The sequence below is a fragment of the Excalfactoria chinensis genome, unplaced genomic scaffold (assembly GCF_039878825.1).
Source record: "Excalfactoria chinensis isolate bCotChi1 unplaced genomic scaffold, bCotChi1.hap2 Scaffold_81, whole genome shotgun sequence".
Lineage (NCBI taxonomy): Eukaryota > Metazoa > Chordata > Aves > Galliformes > Phasianidae > Excalfactoria > Excalfactoria chinensis.
In genome coordinates this window covers 324,037-345,288 of record NW_027315714.1, presented here as the reverse complement: position 1 = coordinate 345,288, position 21,252 = coordinate 324,037, and the positions used below count along the sequence as shown (strand labels likewise).

The 21,252-nt window shown below is 48.6% G+C and overlaps 2 protein-coding genes across 2 annotated transcripts; both read left to right on the top strand.

Moving 5' to 3' along the window:
* The first annotated feature begins 8,175 nt into the window (after positions 1-8,175).
* LOC140265261 (olfactory receptor 14J1-like) lies at positions 8,176-9,090 on the top strand. Its single transcript, XM_072361176.1, has one exon. The coding sequence runs from the start codon at positions 8,176-8,178 to the stop codon at positions 9,088-9,090; it is 915 nt and encodes a 304-aa protein (XP_072217277.1).
* An 8,457-nt stretch (positions 9,091-17,547) lies between these two features.
* LOC140265251 (olfactory receptor 14C36-like) lies at positions 17,548-18,513 on the top strand. Its single transcript, XM_072361162.1, has one exon. The coding sequence runs from the start codon at positions 17,548-17,550 to the stop codon at positions 18,511-18,513; it is 966 nt and encodes a 321-aa protein (XP_072217263.1).
* The last annotated feature ends 2,739 nt before the right edge of the window (positions 18,514-21,252 follow it).

Here is a 21,252-nt window from a genome sequence, read left to right as displayed (position 1 = left end):
CTGCTGTTCCTGGGCTTGGAGTCCTGCTCAGAGTGCAGAAGATAATGGCAAATCCAGACAATTCTCAGAGACACTCCTCCTGCTATAGTATAATAATTTTCCTTTTCCTTTGGGAAATTGATAATTTAACTCCAGAATTTGAAGTTATTTTCATGAATTTCACCATCCCCTAAAGAGTAGAATATTAGGGAGCTCTTACTTTCTTCTCATTTCCTCATCATATCCCAGCCTCCTGGATACTTTCCTCTTTATCCCAGCTGCTCTTTGAGACCCCAGCCCCAGCAACTGTGCTCTTCTAATCATCTCATTGAAATCAGCCTGTTTACAGGACAAGTGAATTAATTATGTCTGCAGAAAAGAACTATCACTGAAACTGACTGTATCCTTTCAGGAATGATAGGCTGAAAGCACAACCTCTGTGACTATCCACAACATAACCAATGCATGGGGAGCTCCCGAAACTGGAGAGTCTCAGAGCTGTGTTCAATGTTGACAGCCCCTATTAGATTTCTGACCCTGATCCTCTCCCCTTCACTCAGAACAGGAAATGGAAAATCCCTGCCTTGGCTCTCTTGCAGACTACCCTCACAAACATTCTGTTGTGCAGTGGAGCTGTAATCCCTCTGCCCCAGGCAGCAGCTGTGGCAGCAGAAGCCCTGCCGGGGGGTTCCTTCCCCCCACACGTCTCCCTGCAGAGTTCTGGGCAGCTCCCCGGGCAGGCTGAGTGCAGAGCCTGGCAGGCGGCAGAGTCCCTGCCCCAGCACATAGCCTGTGGCACAGCAGGGATCATGCTGTGCAGGACAGACATGGGAAACTGCCTGCAGCCCCGGCTGCACAGCCTGCAGCCGTGCTAGAGCACGCAGCCCTCAGGGCTGTGATCTGATGCTGCACCATGGAAGAACTCAGCTGGAGCAGAAGGCTTTTTCCACTGTAAAGTAACATGCAGAGCCTGTAGCCAGAGCTGCTATGGGATGTCCCTGGTTTGATAATCCTCTATGAAAAGCAGCTGCATAGACAGCAGTGAGACTTACCGTGTCATGGTCAGTGAGCAATGCTCCTGCTGTGAGCTCACAGCCCACTCACACCGTGCACATCAAGTAAGCTCTCTTTCCCCTTTCTCTCCTGTCCTTCTGTCACCTGCAGGCTGTGCTGTGCACAAGAGCTGCTCCTGGGCACAGCTGTCTCTCTACAGTGCTACCCTCTTATATGAACTCCCTGTGTCCCGGGAGCCCGGCCCAGCTCAGCAGCAGAAGATGTCATTGTTATCCTTCCCACTCGTCTCCCCTGAGATGTCCCTGGGTCTTCCTGGCCAACTACTCCTGAAAGAGAACAGCATCATGACTGTACTTTGAAATCTGCATAATTAAACACCAGATTTCACAGGGGCTTTAGGAAAGCCATGCCCATGGTGTGTCCATGTTGCTACGTCAAGACCAAGACCCACAATTGGTATAATGTCTGGGTGCCACCTTCTGTACACTAATACCAGAGATGAGCTATCCAGTCAGGCTCTGTCCAATGATGCTTTCCAATTACGATGTTTACTTCTGTGGTTATGCACTACTGCAAACACCAACACACAATAAGCTAGAAATCTTGGTAGAGATGCAGGCCAGGGCTCCTGTTTGGACCACAGGGACACAGTTTAATGGCTTCCACGACTGCACTGTAGCACAAGGGGGATATAGAGTCTTTACGAGGGATGTCCGAGGAGAGAAGGAAGGATGACTGCCCACTGTGAGAGTGCACTGAGCTCTACCTGGAGAAGCAAGAGCAGCCAGGTCAGAGCTAATGGAAATGGAAAACAGAAGAGACCACCAGTGCCTGTTCCTGTCCTTCTGATCAGGGAGAGCAAGTGGAAGGTGCCCTCGGCTAACTGATGGGAGTTTGATGTTGTCAGGCCCTTGTCAACTTTAGGGGTCTTTTTCATTCCAGTATCTTCTGCAGGGACAGCACAGCAGGGCATGTGCCATCCAGGAGATCCCTGGAGATCACAGATGGCAGCTTCTTGATCAAGCCGTGGAGGAACCAAAGAGGAGAGGTGCTCTGCTGGATCTCATAGTCATCAGCAAGGAAGGGCTGGTGGGTAATGTGAATGTTCAAAGGCATTCCAGGCCATCTGTGAGATACAAATGGATCGCTTTTTATTTATGTTTCTTTATTTGAAGCTGTAAGTTTAAAAGTTGTTCATTAACGTCGGTAGAAATGAAACAAAGAATTGAAGACAGAGATTGAAATCAATGAAAATGTGTTAACCCCTCTCTAATGAGATCTTCTCAAGAGTCTTGTTGCATTTTTAAATATAAGTCTGTAAGGGGATTTGGTGTCCTTTTTTTTTTTTTTTTTTTTTTTTTTTTTTTTTTTTTGTCTGAAACTACTATGTTTTCCAGAACTGTGTTTGCAGAACACAGATGCCTTCAGGTTCAGAGATATAGACAGCGGTGCCAGTGCCAGTGCCCTGTGACTAAAGCTCGGCATCCACCGCTGCTCTTTCCTGCTGCCTATTTGATATCAATCATCCTCCAGGCATCTCCAGCTCTCCTAAATAAATAGCCCTGGTTAAGGCCATGCCTTCAGCAGGCCATTTGGACACACACTCCTCCCACTGCCCTCCAGATTTCTCCATCCCTTGCTCTTTGTTCAGTCAGATACCTTCCCATTATCTGTTTGATTTCTGACTTTCAGGGGGATAACTCAAACTTGCTCCATCACTCCGAACTCTGATGGACTGTGTTGTCAATTCCTTCACCGTGATTCTATCTATCCCTTCCTATCTATTATTTTTCTTTTTTTTTTTCCTTCTTTTTTTCTTATTCATTTTTCATTCTCTTTCTTTTTTTTAAAGCTCGATGTCTGAAAGATGTTCATTAATGTCAGTAAAAGTGAAGAAAAGAGTTGAAGATAAAGATAGAAATCAATGAGAATGTGTTAACCCTTCTCCATGTGTGAAATACTCACGAGTCCTGTTCAGTTTTAAGTTGATCCCTCCCAACTACCTGGCTGATCTATCCCAGGGAGATTACTGGAATTTGATCCATTCCTCAAAAGTCTGATCGATTCTGTTGTCAGCTCCTTCACTGTGATTCGATCTATCCCTTCCTATCTGTGTCTAACTCATTTCTTCTGCAAATATTCTCTGTGAAAGATAAAACTCAATAGACGCAGCTTGGACATGGCATGCAGTTGATCACTGTGTTTTACTGTTCATTCAATTGCATCACCTTTCCTTCTGTATGTTGGCCAAAAAAAGAGAACTCTTTCTTTGCTCTTGTGCAGTGGGTTCTCTGTGGAAAGCCAGTGGGAGTTGGTGCAATGCAGGTTTAACACTGAGTGGTGACTGCAGAGAAGAGTGATGTGAGGAAAAGTGATGCAAGTCCCATGGGGCCAATGTGAGTAGAAATGGGGTGGTGTGGTTGAGAAGGACATTTGTCCACAGTGTAACAGAATAGAACTTACTGGGGACATCCTGGATTGATATCAGTTTCCATGTGCTGCTTTAAAGACTTGTTTATACCCAACTACAAATAAATAGACAGTAAATGTCTGCTGGATTCTTCCTCTTTAAGCTCTCTCCAGATATCTCTCCATTTTGCTGAACAAGTTCTGAAAACCTGAAGATGATGACAGGAAGGCACAAGTCACAGGAGGCTCTTTAGGTTATAATGGGCCCCAGGGCGGATTTGATGCTGAGTCCATCAACCTCCAGTGCAGAGAGAAGTTTGCACAGAGTGCTCAACGAGACAAAGTCAGAAGTAACAGTGAAGTTTCTTGGAGTATTAATGGGCCCACTGAGGGACATTAACAAGCCAGCTTCCCAAGGGACTTGTTAGAGCAGATAATTGGAAGCAATGACTACAGGCAATGAAAGACTCTGGCATGGTGGTTCTGATGCTGAGAAACTCTTCCTTTGTCTCCTTTGTCTTATGAAGCAGAAAGGCCAAGCCTAGATCCCCAGACCCTTGGCAGGGAGATCCTGTCCCTCATATTGGCTAAGGGTCCTTCCTGGGACAGGAGATGCAGAATTGTATGATGTCAAATGAAAGACAGGCAGAAGATCCCAGGCTCTGCATGGGGTGCAAGGACACTGTGAGGTTCATGTCCCATGTGTGCCCAGTGTCTCACTGCAGGATGTGGGATGTAAGAAAGGTCCAATCTGAATATATAGCCAATCCCATTGAAACTCTGAACTTCAGATCTCTCAGTTTCAGTGCCCTCCTTTGCACACCCTCCCATAGTTTGATGTCCTTTATGTTCTGTGGTGCCCAGAAGTGCAGCCAGTGCTTCATGTGAGGCTCCAGCAGTGCTGAGCAGAGAGTGACAATCCTTTCCCTCACCCAGCTGTCAATGCCTTGCTTGACGCACTCCAATGGACCGTTGAGCTTCCTGGCTGCCTGGGCACACTGCTGACTCATGTGCAATTTGATGTTGACCAGGACCCCCAATCCTTTTCAGTCAGATCGCTCTCTAGTGTCCCATATCCAGTCATTGTGTATGTCCAGGATTGCCCCTACCCAGGTGCACAATCAGGCACTTGTTCTTGTTATACTTTATGTACTTGGTGCTTAGTACCAACTGGTACCCACTTCTCTGACTTGTCCACATCTCTCTGCAAGTCCTCTCCACCCTCAGTGGAGGCAACAGCACCTCCTCATCTGGTATTGGAATGTGGAGATACTGAGGGCCTTCTTTGCTTCTTTCTTCAGAGAAAAAGCTCTCCCTCAGGAATCCCAGACCCTGGAGCTTAGTGAGAGGGTCTGGGGAATGGAAGACTTCCCATTATTTTGGGGAAGAGCTGGTCTGAGAGCACCTAGGCCACACTGATGTTCATAAAGCCATGGGACTTGATGGAGTGCATCCACGGGTGCTGAGGGAGCTGGCAGAGGAGACTGATGAACAGCTTTCTATCATCTTTGAGAGGTCTTGGAGAATGCGGGAGGTGCCTGAAGACTGGAGGATAGCCAGTGTCACTCCAATCTTCAAAAAGGGCAAGAAGAAAGATCTGGGTAATTACAGGCCAGTCAACCTCACCTCTGTCCCTAGAAAGGCCATGATGTTGCCACTGGCTGGGTGGATGGGGACAGAGCTGTGGATTTCATCTACCTTGATTTCCGCAAGGCATCTGATAGTGTCTTCCATGAAAGTATGCTTATAAGAAAGCTGAGGAAGTGTGGGATAGATGAGTGGACAGTGAGGTGGGTTGAGAACTGGCTGACTGGCAGAGCATAGATGGTCGTCATTGTCAGTGCAGAGTCCAGTTGGAGACCTGTAAGTAGCGTTCTACTACCCAGGGGTCAGTGCTAGGTCCAGTCTTGTTTAACATCTTTATCAGTGACCTTTATGAGGGGATAGTGGCCACCCTCAGTAAGTTTGCTGATGATACCAAGTTGGGAGGATTAGCTGACACTCCTGAAGTCTGTGCTGCCATTCAGCGAGAACTGGACAGGCTGGAGAGCTGGGTGGTAAGATACCAGATGGGGTTTAACAAAAGCAAGTGTAGTCTTGCACCTAGGGAGGAAGAATTGCATGCACCAGGACAGGTTTGGGGATGACCAGCTGGAGAGGAGCTCTGCAGAGAGGGACCTGGGCATCCTGGTGGGCAACCAGTTGGCCAATGGCATTCTGGGGTACATTAAAAAGAGCATGTCCAGCAGGTTGAGGGAGGTGATCCTCCCCTTTACTCTGCCCTGGTAAGGCCTCATCTGGAGTACTGTCCAGTTCTGGGCAGTACAAAAAAGTCAGGGACCTCTTGGAAACACCCCAGCAGAGGGCCACAAAGGTGGTGAAGGGACTGGAGCATCTCCCCTATGAAGAAAGTGTGTCCCCGGTGGCGCAGTGGTATAAGGTGCTACTTGCAACACCGGAGGCTCAGGTTCGAATCCCCCCTGTGGCGCAAGTAGTAGAAATGCTGCTCTGCTACACAGAAAGGCTCGAATCCCGGGAGTTGGACTCGATGATCTCTAAGGTCCCTTCCAACTCGCACGATACTGTGATACTGTGATACTGTGAAAGGCTAAGCGAACTGGGTCAGTATAGCCTTGAGAAAAGATACTTAGAGGGGATCTGATCCAGGTTTACAAATATCTGAGGTGTGGGGGGTAAAGTGGCAAGACCAGACTCTTTTCAGCAGTGTATGGAGACAGGACAAGGGGAAATAGCCATTAACTGGAGCATGGGAAGTTCCACACTAATGTGTGCAAGAACTTCTTTACAGTGCAGGTGATGGAGCACTGGAACAGGCTACCCAAGGGGCTTGTGGAGTTTCCTTCTCTGGAGATATTCAAGACCCGCCTGGCCGCCTACCTGTGCCCCTACCTGGTGTTCCCCAGGGGTCGGTGCTGGGGCCTGTCCTCTTCAATATCTTTATTGATGACCTAGATGAGGGCAGCGAGTGCTCCCTCAGCAAGTTTGCAGATGACACCAAACTGACTGGGTGCGTGGATCTGCCTGGGGGTTGCCAGGCCCTACTGAGGGATCTGGACAGGCTGGAGAGCTGGGCTGAAGCCAATGGGATGAGGTTCACCAAGACCAAATGCCACGTCCGGTACTTTGGGACCTGTAATGGACTGCCCAGAGGTGTGGTGGAGTCACTGACCATGGAGGTGTTCAAGGAATTATTGGAGGGACATAGATTAGTGGGAGCTATTGGTGATAGGTGAACAGTTGGACTGGATGATCTTTTAGGTCTTTTCCAACCTTGGTGATTCTATGATTCTATGATATCCTGTCCTTGTCTGTGTTCCCTTTTTGTTTCAGCAAACACTCTCTGGGAGCACTCACCACATGTCTGGAATTATTTACTGACTGCTGGAAATCTGGTGTTTAATTAAACAGATTTTAATGTACAGTCATGATGCTGTTCTCCTTCAGGAGCTGCTGGCCATGAAGATGCAGGGACATCTCAGGGGAGACGAGTGGGAAGGATAAAATGACATACTCTGCTGCTCAGCTGGGCTGGGCTCCAGGGAAACAGGAAGCTCATATAAGAGGGTAGCACTGTAGAGAGACAGCTGTGCCCAGGAGCAGCTCTTGTGCACAGCACAGCCTGCAGGTGACAGGAGAGGAGAGAAATGGGAGAGAGCTTGAAGGATGTGTACGATGTGAGCAGGCTGAGAGCTCACTGCAGAAGCATTGCTCACAGACCATGACACGGTAAGTCTCACTGCAGACTATGCAGCTGCTTTTCATAGAGGGATAACTAAATCTGGGACATCCCATAACAGATCTGGCTGCAGCCTCTGCATGTTTCTTTACTGTGGAAAAAGCCTTCTGCTCCAGCTGAGGGCTTCTGTGCTGCAGCATCAGAGCACAGCCCTGAGGGCTGCGTGTCCCAGCACGGCTGCAGGCTGTGCAGCCGGGGCTGCAGGCGGGTGCTCGGGGCTGTCCTGCAGAGCAGGGTCCCTGCTGTGCCCCAGGGGCTGTGTGCCGGCTATGGGACTCTGCCGCCTGCCAGGCTCAGCACTCAGCCTGCCCGGGGAGCTGCCCAGGGTGCTGCGGGGAGACGTGTGGGGGGAAGGAGCCCCCCGGCAGGGCTTGTGCTGCCACAGCTGCTGCCTGGGGCAGGGGGATCACAGCTCCACTGCACAACAGAATGTTTGTGAGGGCCCTTTGCAAGAGGAGAGCCAAGGCAGGGTGTTTCATTTCCTGTTCTGAGTGAAAACAGAAAGGATTGGAGGCAGAAATCTAAAACGGGCTGTCAACTTTGAACACAGCTCAGAGACTCCCCAGTATTTCTCCAATCAGTTGGCAGTTTTGTGAACAGTCACACAGGTTGTGCTTTCAACCCCACCTACCTAAAAGGATACAATCAACTTAAGTTATAGTTGTTTTCTGCAGGCATTAATAGTTCACTTGTCCAGCAAACAGGCTGATTTCTCTAAGACAAACTGAAGTGCACAGAGGCTGGGGCTGGGGTCTCGAATGCAGATGTAGTAAAGAGGAAAATACCCAGGAGGCTGGGATATGATTAGGAAATGAGAAGCAAATAAGAGCTCCCCAATCTTCTACTCCTTAAGGGATGGTGAAGCTCATGATAGCATATACAAATTATGCAGTTAAATATTTTTCTAAGGGAAATGAAAACTTATATAGTATAGCAGGAGGAGTGTGTCTGAGAATTGTCTGGACTTGTCATTATCTTCTGCACTCTGAGCAGGACTCCAAGCCCAGGAACAGCAGATGCCCAACAGCAGCTCCATCAATGAGTTCCTCCTGCTGCCGTTGGCAGACACGCGGCAGCTGCAGCTCCTGCACTTCTGGCTCTTGCTGGGCATCTACCTGGCTGCCCTCCTGGGCAACGGCCTCATCAGCACAGCCGTAGCCTGCGACCAGCGCCTGCACACCCCCATGTACTTCTTCCTCCTAAACCTGGCCCTCCTCGACCTGGGCTGCATCTCCACCACTCTCCCCAAAGCCATGGCCAACGCCCTCTGGGACACCAGGGCCATCTCCTATGCAGGATGTGCTACACAGCTCTTTTTCTTTCTCTTCTTCATGTCAGCAGAGTTTTCCCTTCTCACCATCATGTCCTATGACCGCTACGTTGCCATCTGCAAGCCGCTGCACTATGGGACCCTCCTGGGCAGCAGAGCTTGTGCCACCATGGCAGCAGCTGCCTGGGGCGCTGGGGTTCTCAATTCCCTGCTGCACACTGCCAGTACGTTTTCACTGCCTCTCTGCCAAGGCAATGTTATCAACCAGTTTTTCTGTGAAATCCCCCAGATCCTCAAGCTCTCCTGCTCAGGCTCCTACCTCAGGGAAGTTGTGTTTCTCATTTTTAGTGTCAGTTTAGTCTTTGGGTGCTTTGTTTTCATAGTTGTGTCCTATGTGCAGATCTTCATGGCCGTACTGAGGATGCCTTCTCAGCAGGGAAGGCACAAAGCCTTCTCCACGTGCCTCCCTCACCTGGCCGTAGTCTCCCTATTTCTCCTCACTGTCTTTTATGCCTACCTGAAGCCACCCTCCGTCTCCTTGCCATCCATGGACCTGATGGTGGCAGTTCTGTACTCAGTGGTTCCTCCAACACTGAACCCTATTATCTACAGCATGAGGAACAGGGAGATCAAGCACGCTCTCAGGAAGGTGTTGCAGTAAGCACTATTTCAGCTTCAGTAAAGCGCATATCATTCCTGTGATTCGCAGTGATGGCTGTTTATGTTTTATGCATCTTTGATTGTTTGATTGTGTGTGACACTGCAATCTGCAAAAAAAAAGTTGTGATTTATGTCACTGCTTCTTTCCTACCTACTTTCCGCTTTCTCACTCTAGGAGCTAATGTAAACACGGAACCAGATTCCCCAAGTTGGTAAAAAGATACCTAAAAACTGTTGTAATACAAGAAGAATTTTACAGAGCAGCAGCCATGGATCAAGATAAGGCCTTCACAGAACAGCAGCTGTGGAGCAGGATAAACAGCATGAGAACCAAGAACACCTCTAGGAAAAGAATGAATGGCTTGTGGCTTTGAAGGGGGGTTTTAGGTTTGTTATTGCAGTAGCTTTCCTCCAATTAGTGTGTGTGATTTTTGGACGCCCTCATCTGTCTTCTCTAAAAGTATGGCTTTCCGGGCAATAAATGGATGCAGCTATATGTAACCATATTGGTGTGTGGCTGTTTGTCCTACCATGCTGAACTTTTGCTTTCAGGTTCGCCAACAAAAAAACTTTCAAAACAGACTTTTCCTTAGCTCTTCTCTCTCCCTACCTTTTCTGTGTCTGGGGGAGGTACAGCCACAGACAGCAGCACAATGTGCTCTTTTCATTCCTGCTCTCTTTACACTGCCACAGTGCTCTCAAGTCCTCTCATTTGTGCAGGCCTGAAGGTCTTGTGTGTCTCACAACAGTCCTGTTGTCTCTACAGCAGCACTCTGGGGCTGCAGTCAGTAGCCAGCAATATGAACGGCTGTGTCAGTGCTGGTCTCCTTGCTGGCACTGCCATAACAAGAGGGCTCCTTCAGAGCAGGACCAGAGAACTGGAGGCCTCTTCCAAAGCTGGTGTAAGGAATATACCTCAGGAGCTGCTCCCTGAGAAGACTTTGAGATCTTCTGGTGCTTTTCACTGAGAGACGGTGTCAGATTCAAGAGTCCCAAGGAGATCTGTAACGGACTCAGAACAGTGCTGTGGTTTAGAATTTATGCACTGAGTTAAAGCTATTTACTAATACAGAGAAAATGAAAAGGATAATAATTATGACAAATATATATGCATACACATATAATATATGTAGTAGATTTTCACATATACACAATATATGCAGTTGCAAATAGATATACATAGATACTAATATATACGCATATCTGTTTTCAGGTCCAGGACCTGCTGCAGGGGTTTTAACAGACACGGGCTGAAGCTGGAATGGCTGCTGGGCTATATTGTAGGAGTTGGAGCAACTGCAGAGCTCACTGCCAGAGCTGGAATCACCACACGACCTGCTACTGAAGTTGGAGCAGCCACTGGGCTCATTGGAGGGGTTGGATGGACCACAGGGCTGTACCTCCTGCCATAGTGAATCTTCCTTGGGAAGAATATGTCTCATTTTCTTATCAAAATATTTGGAACAGCTGTGGGGAACTGAATCTCCTTTCAACCCCAGGCTTTTACATCTGAAGATGAGACACCCGCACTGACTGCCTCAGCTGAATGACAGCCCTGCAAAGGGGAATTCAGAGGGTCCCTGCCCTTGTCTGCATGTCTTTTTTATTAAGGGCTAGGAGCAGAGCTTTCCAGATGAGGCATTTGCACTTCTGCTAGGCAAACACGATCTGTTAGGGCAAACTGATGCAGTAAAACAGTTAATCTCAAAGTCAAAATTTAGGTACGTGGGCCCATAAACAAGTACGATGTGTAGTAAACATAAAGGAAGAACATCCTGCATACTAAAGGGAACATTGCCCAAGAAGCTGTCCAGAACCAGGCAGCTTCTATCAAACATGACAATGCAAAAAGGACAGAGCGAGGAAGACTTTGAGCCTTCGCGAGAAAGACATCTGACTTCATCCCCACGACCACTGGAGGGAGACCCCCGCTATAAACTGCATGAGGAGAGGGAGAGGCATATGTAAAAGAGTTAGTGGAAAGAATGAATATATAGGTGAATTCCAGGAAATTTATTGAATATGTATGAGCTTGGCTTTTAAATACGTAACACTTCTGCTTGATGGTGTGCAAGACAGAAGGGGTGATCCTCCTTGAACCTGGCACTGAATAAATGCATATTCATAATATAACACTGGTTTTTAGAGTTTGATTTTGCAAGTCAATTTGGCAACCCAGATGGGACCAGCTCTGTTTGGCTGCGGGGCCAGCTGAGAGGGAGGACACTTTTGGTATACCCTGAGATTTCTCAGAAGGACTCCCTTCCTCACCTGATCACTGCGGGGACAGGCAAAAACCATCCATAGGCAGACCGGTTATGTGTATGGTAAGGGGAGCCCATAAGTCCTGAGGAGACATCCTATACAGGGTACGGCCATCCGTGCTGCCCCTTGGGAGGTGAGCTCATGGCTTAGGTTGCCAGCTGGGGTAGGAAGACTCCTTGGAGGAGTTCCTATGAAAGTCATATGCATGAAAAAAAGAGCAAGCGCTCTCCCCCAGGTGTTTGGCAATAGGACAGAGCTAGGTTGGTCTCTCCTACAGGTATGGGATATAGTGGATATCCTGTCAAATGGTAACCTGGGTTCTCCAAGCTGTAATCATGGGGCTTATAGGTTGTATGGCCATTATTATCACCTGCTGTAAGTGTTTGGTACCATGTATCAAGCTGACTCTGGGAAAAACCTTAAAGTTTGCAACTGCTCAACCAGGGTACGAGCGTAATTAAGATTCCAGCTAGAAAACATCATCAGCATTGTGTATGATGAATAAACCATGGTTTCTGATCTAAATGTCAGAGTGACTGTGGTGCGAGTGAGACACAGCATAGTTATGGGTTGAGTGTGGAGTCCCGATCCACCGTTCCTACCTCCTGCAAGGGAAATGGTCAGAGACAGATGAAGTGAAAGACTCTGTATTGTCTGTCCACACATATGTTTAGAGCTGAACGATAGGGACTGTTATGGGAAAGTTATATGGTACTAAGGGTGTTTATGGGAACTGAAGAACTGTATTGTCTGACAAACTGTTTTGATGGTATAAGAAGTGTAATTGTTAATGGTATGTGGAAGTGTAATTGAGGGTATATGGAAATGTAAATGAGGGTGCGAATAGTGGAATAGTGCACAGAGGAAAAAGGGTTTAAGGGAAAGTAAGTTTGTCTGCGCTGACATGAGAGCAACCCACCGCCCCATTCCCCTGCGAGCGGAGCAGGTGAGAGCAGAGCAGTGCAGAGACACTGTCCCCATGTCGCATGTAGTGTTATTCTACCTACCAAATGGGTGAGATCACAGCAGAAAAGACAGATCTTCCTCTCTGCTCCATCTGTGCAATAGTCCGGATTTCGAGGTATTGCAAAACTATGGCACATCAATGTTCTTTCACAGCAGACACCTTAGTTTGCACAGGGCTCTCATTTCATTGGCATCTGAATAAGTCAAGGGTCAGGCTAGCAGTTGGCCATTAAGTCAGGCCCAAAGGATTATAGTCAATGGGTTCCATCAGGCTGGTAGATGGTCATTAGCAGGGTTACCCAGGGCTCCATTTTAGGACCACTTCTCATTCATGATTTTGCAGATGACTTGCATGCAGGATTAGAAGTTGTTCCGAGAAAGTTCGCTGGTGATACCAGATGAGGAGGTACTGTGTTCCTCCACTGAGGGTGGAGAGGACTTGAAGAGAAATGTGGGCAAGTCAGAGAACTGGGTACCGGTTGGTACTCAGCACCAAGTGCATAAAGTATAACAAGTGCCCGATTGTGCACCCGGGTAGGGGCAACCCTGAACGTACACACTGACTGGATATGGGACACTGGAGAGCGGTCTGACTGAGAAGGATTGGGGGTCCTGTTCAACATCAAAATGAATGTGAGTCAGCAGTGTGCCCAGGCAGCCAGGAAAGCCAGCAGCTTCCTGGACTGCAACAAGCAAGGTATTGCCAGCTGGGTGACAGAAAGGATCATCCCTCTCTGCTCTGCACTGCTACAGCCTCACCTGGAGCACTGGTAGCACTTCTGGGCACCACAGAACATAAAGGACATCAAACTATGGGAGGGTGTGCAAAGGTGGGCACTGAAACTGAGAGATCTGAAGTTCAGAGGTTCATTGGGATTGAATACTTGTTCACACTGGGCCCTTCTCACATCCCACATCCTGCAGTGAGACACAGGGCACACATGGGACATGAACCTCACAGTGTCCCTGCAGCCCATGCAGAGCCTGGGATCTTCTGTCCCTGTGTCTTTCATTTGACATCATGCAAACCTCCATCCCACTGCCCAGGAAGGGCCCTCAGGCAACATGAGGGACAGAATATCCCTGCCAAGGGCCTGGGAATCCAGTCATGGCCTGTCTGCTTCGTAAGACAAAGGAGGGGTTTCTCTGCATTAGAGCCACCATGCCAGTGTCTTTGCCTGCCTGTAGTCATGGCTTCCAGTTATCTGCTCTAACAAGTCCCTAGGGAAGCTTGCTTGATAATGGCCCTCAGTGGACCCATTCATACTCCAAGAAACTTCACTGTTACTTCTGCCTTTGTCTCGTTGAGAGCTTTGTGCAGTCTTCATTCTGCACTGGAGGTTGATGGACTCAGCAGCAAATGCCCCCTGGGGCCCCTTACCACCTCAAGAGCTCTCCTGTGTCTTTTGCCCTGTGCCTTCCTATCATCATCTTCAGGTTATCAGAACTTGTTCAGCAAAATGGAGAGCTATCTGGAAAGAGCTTAAAGAGGAAGAATCCAGCAGACATTTCTTGTCTATTTATTTATAATTGGGTTTAAACAAGATATTCAAGCAGCACTTTGCAACTCATGTCACTCCAGGGTGTCCCAAATGGGTTCTATTCTGTTACTGTGTGAACAAAGTTCATTCTCAACCTTCCCAATCCAGTTGTACTCACATTGGCCCCATGGGACTTGCATCACTTTTCCTCACATCACTCATTTCCTCTACAGTCACCCTCTCAATTTTAAATCACCTTTGCACCAACTCCCACTGGTTTTCCTCAGAGATCCAGCTGCGCATGGGCAAGGAAAGATTTCTCTTTATTTTTTTTTTTGGCCAACAATCAGAAGGAAAGGAAATGCAATTGAATGAACACTAAAACACACCAATTGACTGCATGCCATGTCCATGCTTCATCTATTGAGGTTTGTCTTTCACAGGGAATATCTGTACAAGAAATGAGATAGTCACAGATAGGATGGGATAAGTAGAATCACGGTGAAGGAGTTGACAACAGAATCCATCAGACTTTGGAGAGATGGAGCAAATTCCAGTAATATCCCTGAAAGTCAGAAATCAGTCAGACAGTTGGGAGGTATCTGAGTGAACAAAAAGCAAGGGATGGGGAAATCTGAAAGGCAGTGGAAGGAGCGCATGTCCAAATGGCCTGCTGAAAACATGCCCTTAGCCATGGCTATTTATTTAGGAGAGCTGGAGACTCCTGGAGGATGAGGGACATCAAATAGGAAGCAGGGAAGAGCAGCAACAGATGCCGGGCTTTAGTCACAGGGCATTGGCTCTGGCACCACTGTCTGTGTCCCTGTCCCTGAAGGCATCTGTGTTCTGCAAACACAGTTCTGGAAAACATCGTAATTGCAGGGGAAAAAAAAAGAAGACACAAAATCCCCTAAATGCTCATTTTTACAACTCAAAATGGAACAGGTCTAGTGAGAAGATCTCATGTTGAGAAGGGTTAACACATTTTCATTGATTTCTGTGTTTGTCTTCAATTATCTGTTTCAGTTTTATTGACATTAATGAACATCCTTTAAGCTTATGGTCGATAGATAGATAGATAGATAGATAGATAGATAGATAGATAGATAGATAGATAGATAGATAAATAGAGACCCATTTGTATCTTGCACAAGGTCTGATGCTCCTTTGACCTTCACATTCCTCACCAGACCTTCCTTGCCAGAGAGCATGAGATCCAGCAGAGAACCTCTCCTCTTTGCTTCCTCCATGGCTTGGTCAAGAAGCTGCCATCTGTGATCTCCTGAGATCTTCTGGATGGCACATGCCCTTCTGTGCTGTCCCTGCAGAAGATACTGGAGTCAAAAAGGCCCCCAAATGGGACAAGGTTCTGACAGCATCAAGCTCCCATCAGTTAGCCGAGGGCACCTTCCACTTCCTCTCCCTGATCAGAAGGACAGGAACAGGCACTGATGGTCTCCTCTGTTTTCCATTTCCATTAGCTCTGACCTGGCTGCTCTTGCTTCTCCAGGCAGAGCTCAGTGCACTCTCACAGTGGGCAGTCATCCTTCCTTCTCTCCTCGGACATCCCTCGTAAAGACCCTGTATCCCCCTTGTGCTACAGTGCAGTCGTGGAAGCCATTAAACTGTGTCCCTGTGGTCCAAACAGGAGCCCTGGCCTGCATCTCTACCAAGATTTCTAGCTTATTGTGTGTTGGTGTTTGCAGTAGTGCACAACCACAGAAGTAAACATCGTAATTGGAAAGCATCATTGGACAGAGCCTGACTGGATAGCTCATCTCTGGTATTAGTGTACAGAAGGTGGCACACAGACATTATACCAATCGTGGGTCTTGGTCTTGACGTAGCAACATGGACACACCATGGGCATGGCTTTCCTGAAGGCCCTGTGCTGCACTTGCTGTTGCATGTGAGTTCACCAGACAGCCGGTGCTATCCCCTATCTGTCCCTCAGCTGATGCTCAGGAAGGAGGTGTCGATCTCAGGGATTTCCCACGTGGTTTACAAGCACTGGCACACATCCAGATGCACTCCAGGCACCTTGGGCATCACCCAGTGTCTGTGTGTGAGCAACTGCCTCCCTGCTGAATGACCGAGGACTCAGAGCAGGAGCTCACATGCAGGCAACTCCTTGTGCACATCTGACCTGAACCAGAGGAATACGAATGATCCTGCATGTCTGTGGGGATCTGAATCCCATTTCTGGCCCAGGGTTTGCAGGAAGAGATGAGGCGCTTGCAGTACCCCAGCTGGATCACTGTCCATCACAGGGGAAGCTTAACCCTCCCCGTCCTTGTCTGTGTGACGTATTTGTTTCAGCAAACACTACCTAGTAGGACTCCCCATATATCTGGAATTAGTCACTGTCCACTGGACATCTGGTGTTTACTTCAACAGATTTCTAAGTACAGTCATGATGCTGTTGTCTTTCAGGAGCTCTTTGCCAAGAAGACCCAGGGACATCTCAGGGGAGACGAGTGGGAAGGATAACAATGACATCCTCTGCTGCTGAGCTGGGCCAGGCTCATGGGACACAGGGAGCTCATACACATGGGCAGCACTGTGGAGACACAGCTAAGCCCAGGAGCAGCTCTTGTGCACAGCACAGCCTGCAGCTTACTGGAGAGGAGAGAAAGGGGAAAGAGAGCTTACAGGATGTGTATGGTGTGAGCAGGCTGTGATCTCAAAGCAAAAGCATTGCACACAGACCATGACACGGTAAGTCTCACTGCAGTCTATGCAGCTGCTTTTCATAGAGAGTTATCAAACCAGGGACATCCCATAGCAGATCTGGCTGCATGCTCTGCATGTTAATTTACTGTGTGAAAAGCCTTCTGCTCCAGCTGAGGGCTTCCATTCTGCAGTTTCAGAGCACAGCCCTGAGGGCTGCGTGTCCCAGCATGGCTGCAGGCTGTGCAGCCGGGGCTGCAGGTGGGTGCCCATGTGTGTCCTGCAGAGCAGGGTCCCTGCTGTGCCCCAGGGGCTGTGTGCTGGCTATGGGACTCTGCCGCCTGCCAGGCTCAGCACTCAGCCTGCCCGGGGAGCTGCCCAGGGTGCTGCGGGGAGACATGTGGGGGGAAGGAGCCCCCCGGCAGGGCTTGTGCTGCCACAGCTGCTGCCTGGGGCAGGGGATCACAGCTCCACTGCACAACAGAATGTTTGTGAGGGTACTTTGCAAGAGGAGAGCCAGGGCAGGGATTTTTCATTTCCTGTTCTGAGGGAAGACAGAAAGGATTGGAGGCAGAAGTCTCATAGGGGCTGTCAAATTTGAACACAGCTATGAGACACATCAGTATTTCTTCCGTCCATCCGTTGTTTTCTCAACAATCACAGAGGCTATGCTTTCAGCCTTTCCTTCCTGAAATGATACAATCAGTTTCTGTTCTCTTCATTTTCTGCAGACATTAGTAGTTCACTTGTCTTGCAAACTGGCAGATTTCTCAAAGACAAATGAAAGAGCACACAGACTGGGGCTGGGGTCTCGAAGAGAAGCTGGAGTACAGAGGAAAATATCTAGGAGGCTTGGACATGATTAGGAAATTAGAAGAAACAAAGAGCTCCCAAATCTTCTACTCCTTAAGGGATGGTGAAACTCATGAAAATAAATTCGAGCTCTGGAGTTAAACGAACAGTATCCATAGGGAAAGGGAAAATTTTATAGTATAGCAGTAGGAGTGTCTGAGAATGGTCTGGATTTGTCATTATCTTCTGCACTCTGAGCAGGACTCCAAGCCCAGCAACAGCAGATGCCCAACAGCAGCTCCATCAATGAGTTCCTCCTGCTGCCCTTGGCAGACATGCGGCAGCTGCAGCTCCTGCACTTCTGGCTCTTGCTGGGCATCTACCTGGCTGCCCTCCTGGGCAACAGCCTCATCAGCACAGCCGTAGCCTGCGACCGCTGCCTGCACACCCCCATGTACTTCTTCCTTCTCAACCTGGCCCTCCTCGACCTGGGCTGCATCTCCACCACTCTCCCCAAAGCCATGGCCAACGCCCTCTGGGACACCAGGGCCATCTCCTACGCAGGATGTGCTACACAGTTCTTTTTCTTTCTCTTCTTCCTCTCAGCAGAATATTTCCTTCTCACCATCATGTCCTATGATCGCTACGTTGCCATCTGCAAGCCCCTGCACTACGGGACCTTGATGGACAGCAGTACTTGTGTCACTATGGCAGCAGCTGCCTGGGGCACTGGGTTTCTCTATTCCCTGATGCACACTGCCAGTACATTTTCACTGCCTCTTTGTCGAGGGAATGTTGTCAACCAGTTTTTCTGTGAAATCCCCCAGATCCTCAAGCTCTCCTGCCCAGAATCAAATCTCAGGGAAGTTGTGCTTGTCATTTTTAGTGCCAGTTTAGCTTCTGGGTGCTTTGTTTTCATAGTCGCGTCCTATGTGCAGATCTTCCTTGCCGTGCTGAGGATGCCCTCTGAGCATGGACGGCACAAAGCCTTCTCCACGTGCCTCCCTCACCTGGCCGTGGTCTCCATGTTTCTCAGCACTGTCTTTTATGCCTACCTGAAGCCCTTCTCCCTTTCCTCCCCATCCATGGACCTGATTTTGGCACTTCTGTACACAGTGGTACCTCCAACACTGAACCCCCTCATCTACAGCATGAGGAACCGGGAGGTCAAGGATGCAGTGAGGAAAGTGATGACCAGATGTGTTTCAAAAGCAGTGAACTGCCCATGTTTTCAGATTCATGACATGTAATACAGCTTCTTTCTGAATCAAGCTATATTTTATTGATTGTTCTGTACATTTTATATGTGGAATTCATTATTATTCTTTTTATATATATTAGGCAAATAAATTCCTACTCAGTTTGTACCTTTGTAGTGTAGCCCATACACATTGTACATAATGAACCAGGCTCTCTGTGAACCTTACAGAATAAAGGACATGCAGTGACTCTGTCTGCCCTCCTTCATTTGGAGCTGACGGGGTCGGATGTTCTCAGAAACCCACAGTCCAGCAGGAAGCACACAGGTGATCAACAGAATGTGTGGTGCCATCAGCCTGCAGCAGTTGACAGGCCATCCTTGGGCTTCTGGCTGGGTTTTTGCTTTCAGGCTCCCATCTGCCAGTGCCTCTGAGAGGCCAGCAGCAGCAGCTGGTTTGCTCGTTGGTTGTCAGGTCCCCTCTACCTCATTTCCTGTGAGACCCTGCACGGGACAAGTTCTTGGATATGGATTATCAAGTTAGACATTTCCAAGCTTCATAGAATCATAGAATTACCCAGGTTGGAAAAGACCTCGAAGATCATCAAGTCCTACCACTGCCTAACCAGTACCCTAACTCTAATAACCCTCTGCTAAATCATATCCCTGAGCACCACATCCAAACTGCTCTTAAACACATCCAGTGACGGTGACTCAACCACCTCCCTGGGAGCCCATTCCAGTGTTTAACTGCCCTTTCTGTAAAGAAGTGTTTCCTAATGTCCAACCTGAACTTGCCCTGGCACAACTTGAGGCCATTTCCTCTCATCTTGTCACTTGTCACCAGTGAGAAGAGACTTGTCCTGCTCTCACTGTAAGCACCCTTCAGATACTGCAAGAGAGCCATAAGGTCTCCCCTCAGCCTCCTTTTCCCCAGACTAAACAACCCCAGATTCCTCAGCCTCTCCTCATAGGGTTGATTCTCCAAGCCTTTCACAAGCCTTGTTGCCCTTCTCTGGACCTGCTCCAGCACCTCCATGTCTTTTTTGTACTGCCCAAAAGTGTACACAGCACTCAAGATGAGGCCTCACCAGTGCCGAGAACAGGGGCAGGATGAGTTCCCTAGTCCTGCTCACCACACCATTCCTGATCCAAGCCAGGTTGCCATTGGCCCTCTTGGCCACCTGGGCAAACTGCTGGCTCATATTCAGCTGACTGTCCATCAGCACACCAAGGTCCCTTTCCATCAGGCAGCTTTCCAGCCACACCTCCCTAAGCCTGTAGGATTGCCTGGGGTTGTTGTGACCAAAATGCAGGAAACTCTAGGCGCAAACTCTAGGGTGCAATCCATCCAGGCCCCATGGACTTGTAAACATCCAGCTTTTGAAACAGGTCCAAAACTATCTCATAGTGGATAATGCAGGGCTTATTCTGTTCCCCCTCCATCTACCAGTGCAGGGGCCTGTGTTCCCAGGGAGCAACAAGTTTTACTATTAAAGACTGAAGCAAAGAAGGTATTAAGTAGCTCAGCCTCATCCTGATCCTTGGTGACTAAGTTGCCCTCAGCATCCAACAAGGGGTGGAGATTTTCCCTAGCCTTCCTCTCGCTGTTGATGTGTTTATAAAAATATTTACTGTTCTCCTTTACCTTAGCAGCCAAGCTCAGTTCTAGCTGCTCTTTGGCTTTCCTAATCTTCTCCCTGCACAGCTTCACTACATACCTGTAATCCTCACTACATACCTGTAATCCTCACATCTGTAATCCTCATACCTGTAACCCTGTCACATCTAACTCCCCTCCCTTCCCCCCTCAGACCCAGTTTAAAGCCCTGGTAGTCAATCCAGAGAGCTTGTTCCCCAGCACACTTCTGCCCCACTCACTCAGTTGAGTCCATCAGGAGCCCACATACCCAGTTTCTCAAAGGCCTGCCCGAGATCCAAATACCCAAAGCCTTGATCAAGACACCACCCCCTCAGCCAGCATGTTCTCCTCCATCTTCCTGGGTCCCAGCCGTCCACTGGAAGGACAGAGGAGAATGCTACCTGCATCCCTGATCCCTTCAGCATCTTTCCAAGGGATGCAAAGTCCTGTTGAACATTCTTTAGTTTCCTCATTGCAGCATCCTGGGACCCAGCCTGAATGACAACAGAAGGATAGCAGTCTTCCGGTTTAATGAGCCATGGTGGAGCCTTCCCACTGTCTCTAACATGTGCCCCTGGAAGAGAGCGTGCCTCACTGGAGAGATTATCTGGGTGGCAAATGGGAGCCTCAGTGCCCCCCAGCAAGGAGTCCCCAGTTACTAAGACTCTCCGCCCGTTTTTGGTGACACTGGTGTTGAGGCAGTGACCTGACCGGCCTCGCTCCCTGTGCTTGTTACTCCCTGTATTCTCAGTGTGCTTCTCAAGGCATGAGTTTGGACCACTTTGCAGACCTTCATCCCTCTCCTGTGCAAGAGCCTCTGTGAGGAACACACTCAAGAATTTCCAGTCAGGAAAGAAGAACTGTTTATTCAGCATTGTTTATTATATAACAGCTCTCTGTGAAGAGCTGTTTATTCAGCACTGCAGTAGTGTGTGCGCCCACTGCTGACAATTGCACAACTTGTCGGTGAAACCCATTCTGTTATATACCCTGGGTCTGGCGCAGGTAGAGCCTCTCCTGGCACCCACTGGTCGAGCATCTCAGGCTCACAGTCTACCGAAGCTCTTACTGCGTTACACTTCCACAGCTACGTTACACTTCCACACAATGTCTGTTAGCAACCCATTGTCTTTGGGCATGTTCTGTGCT

What these genes read in the sequence shown, in the direction of transcription:
- LOC140265261 (XM_072361176.1), top strand. Translation starts at nt 8,176, where the DNA reads ATGCCCAACAGCAGCTCCATCAATGAGTTCCTCCTGCTGCCGTTGGCA.
- LOC140265251 (XM_072361162.1), top strand. Translation starts at nt 17,548, where the DNA reads ATGCCCAACAGCAGCTCCATCAATGAGTTCCTCCTGCTGCCCTTGGCA.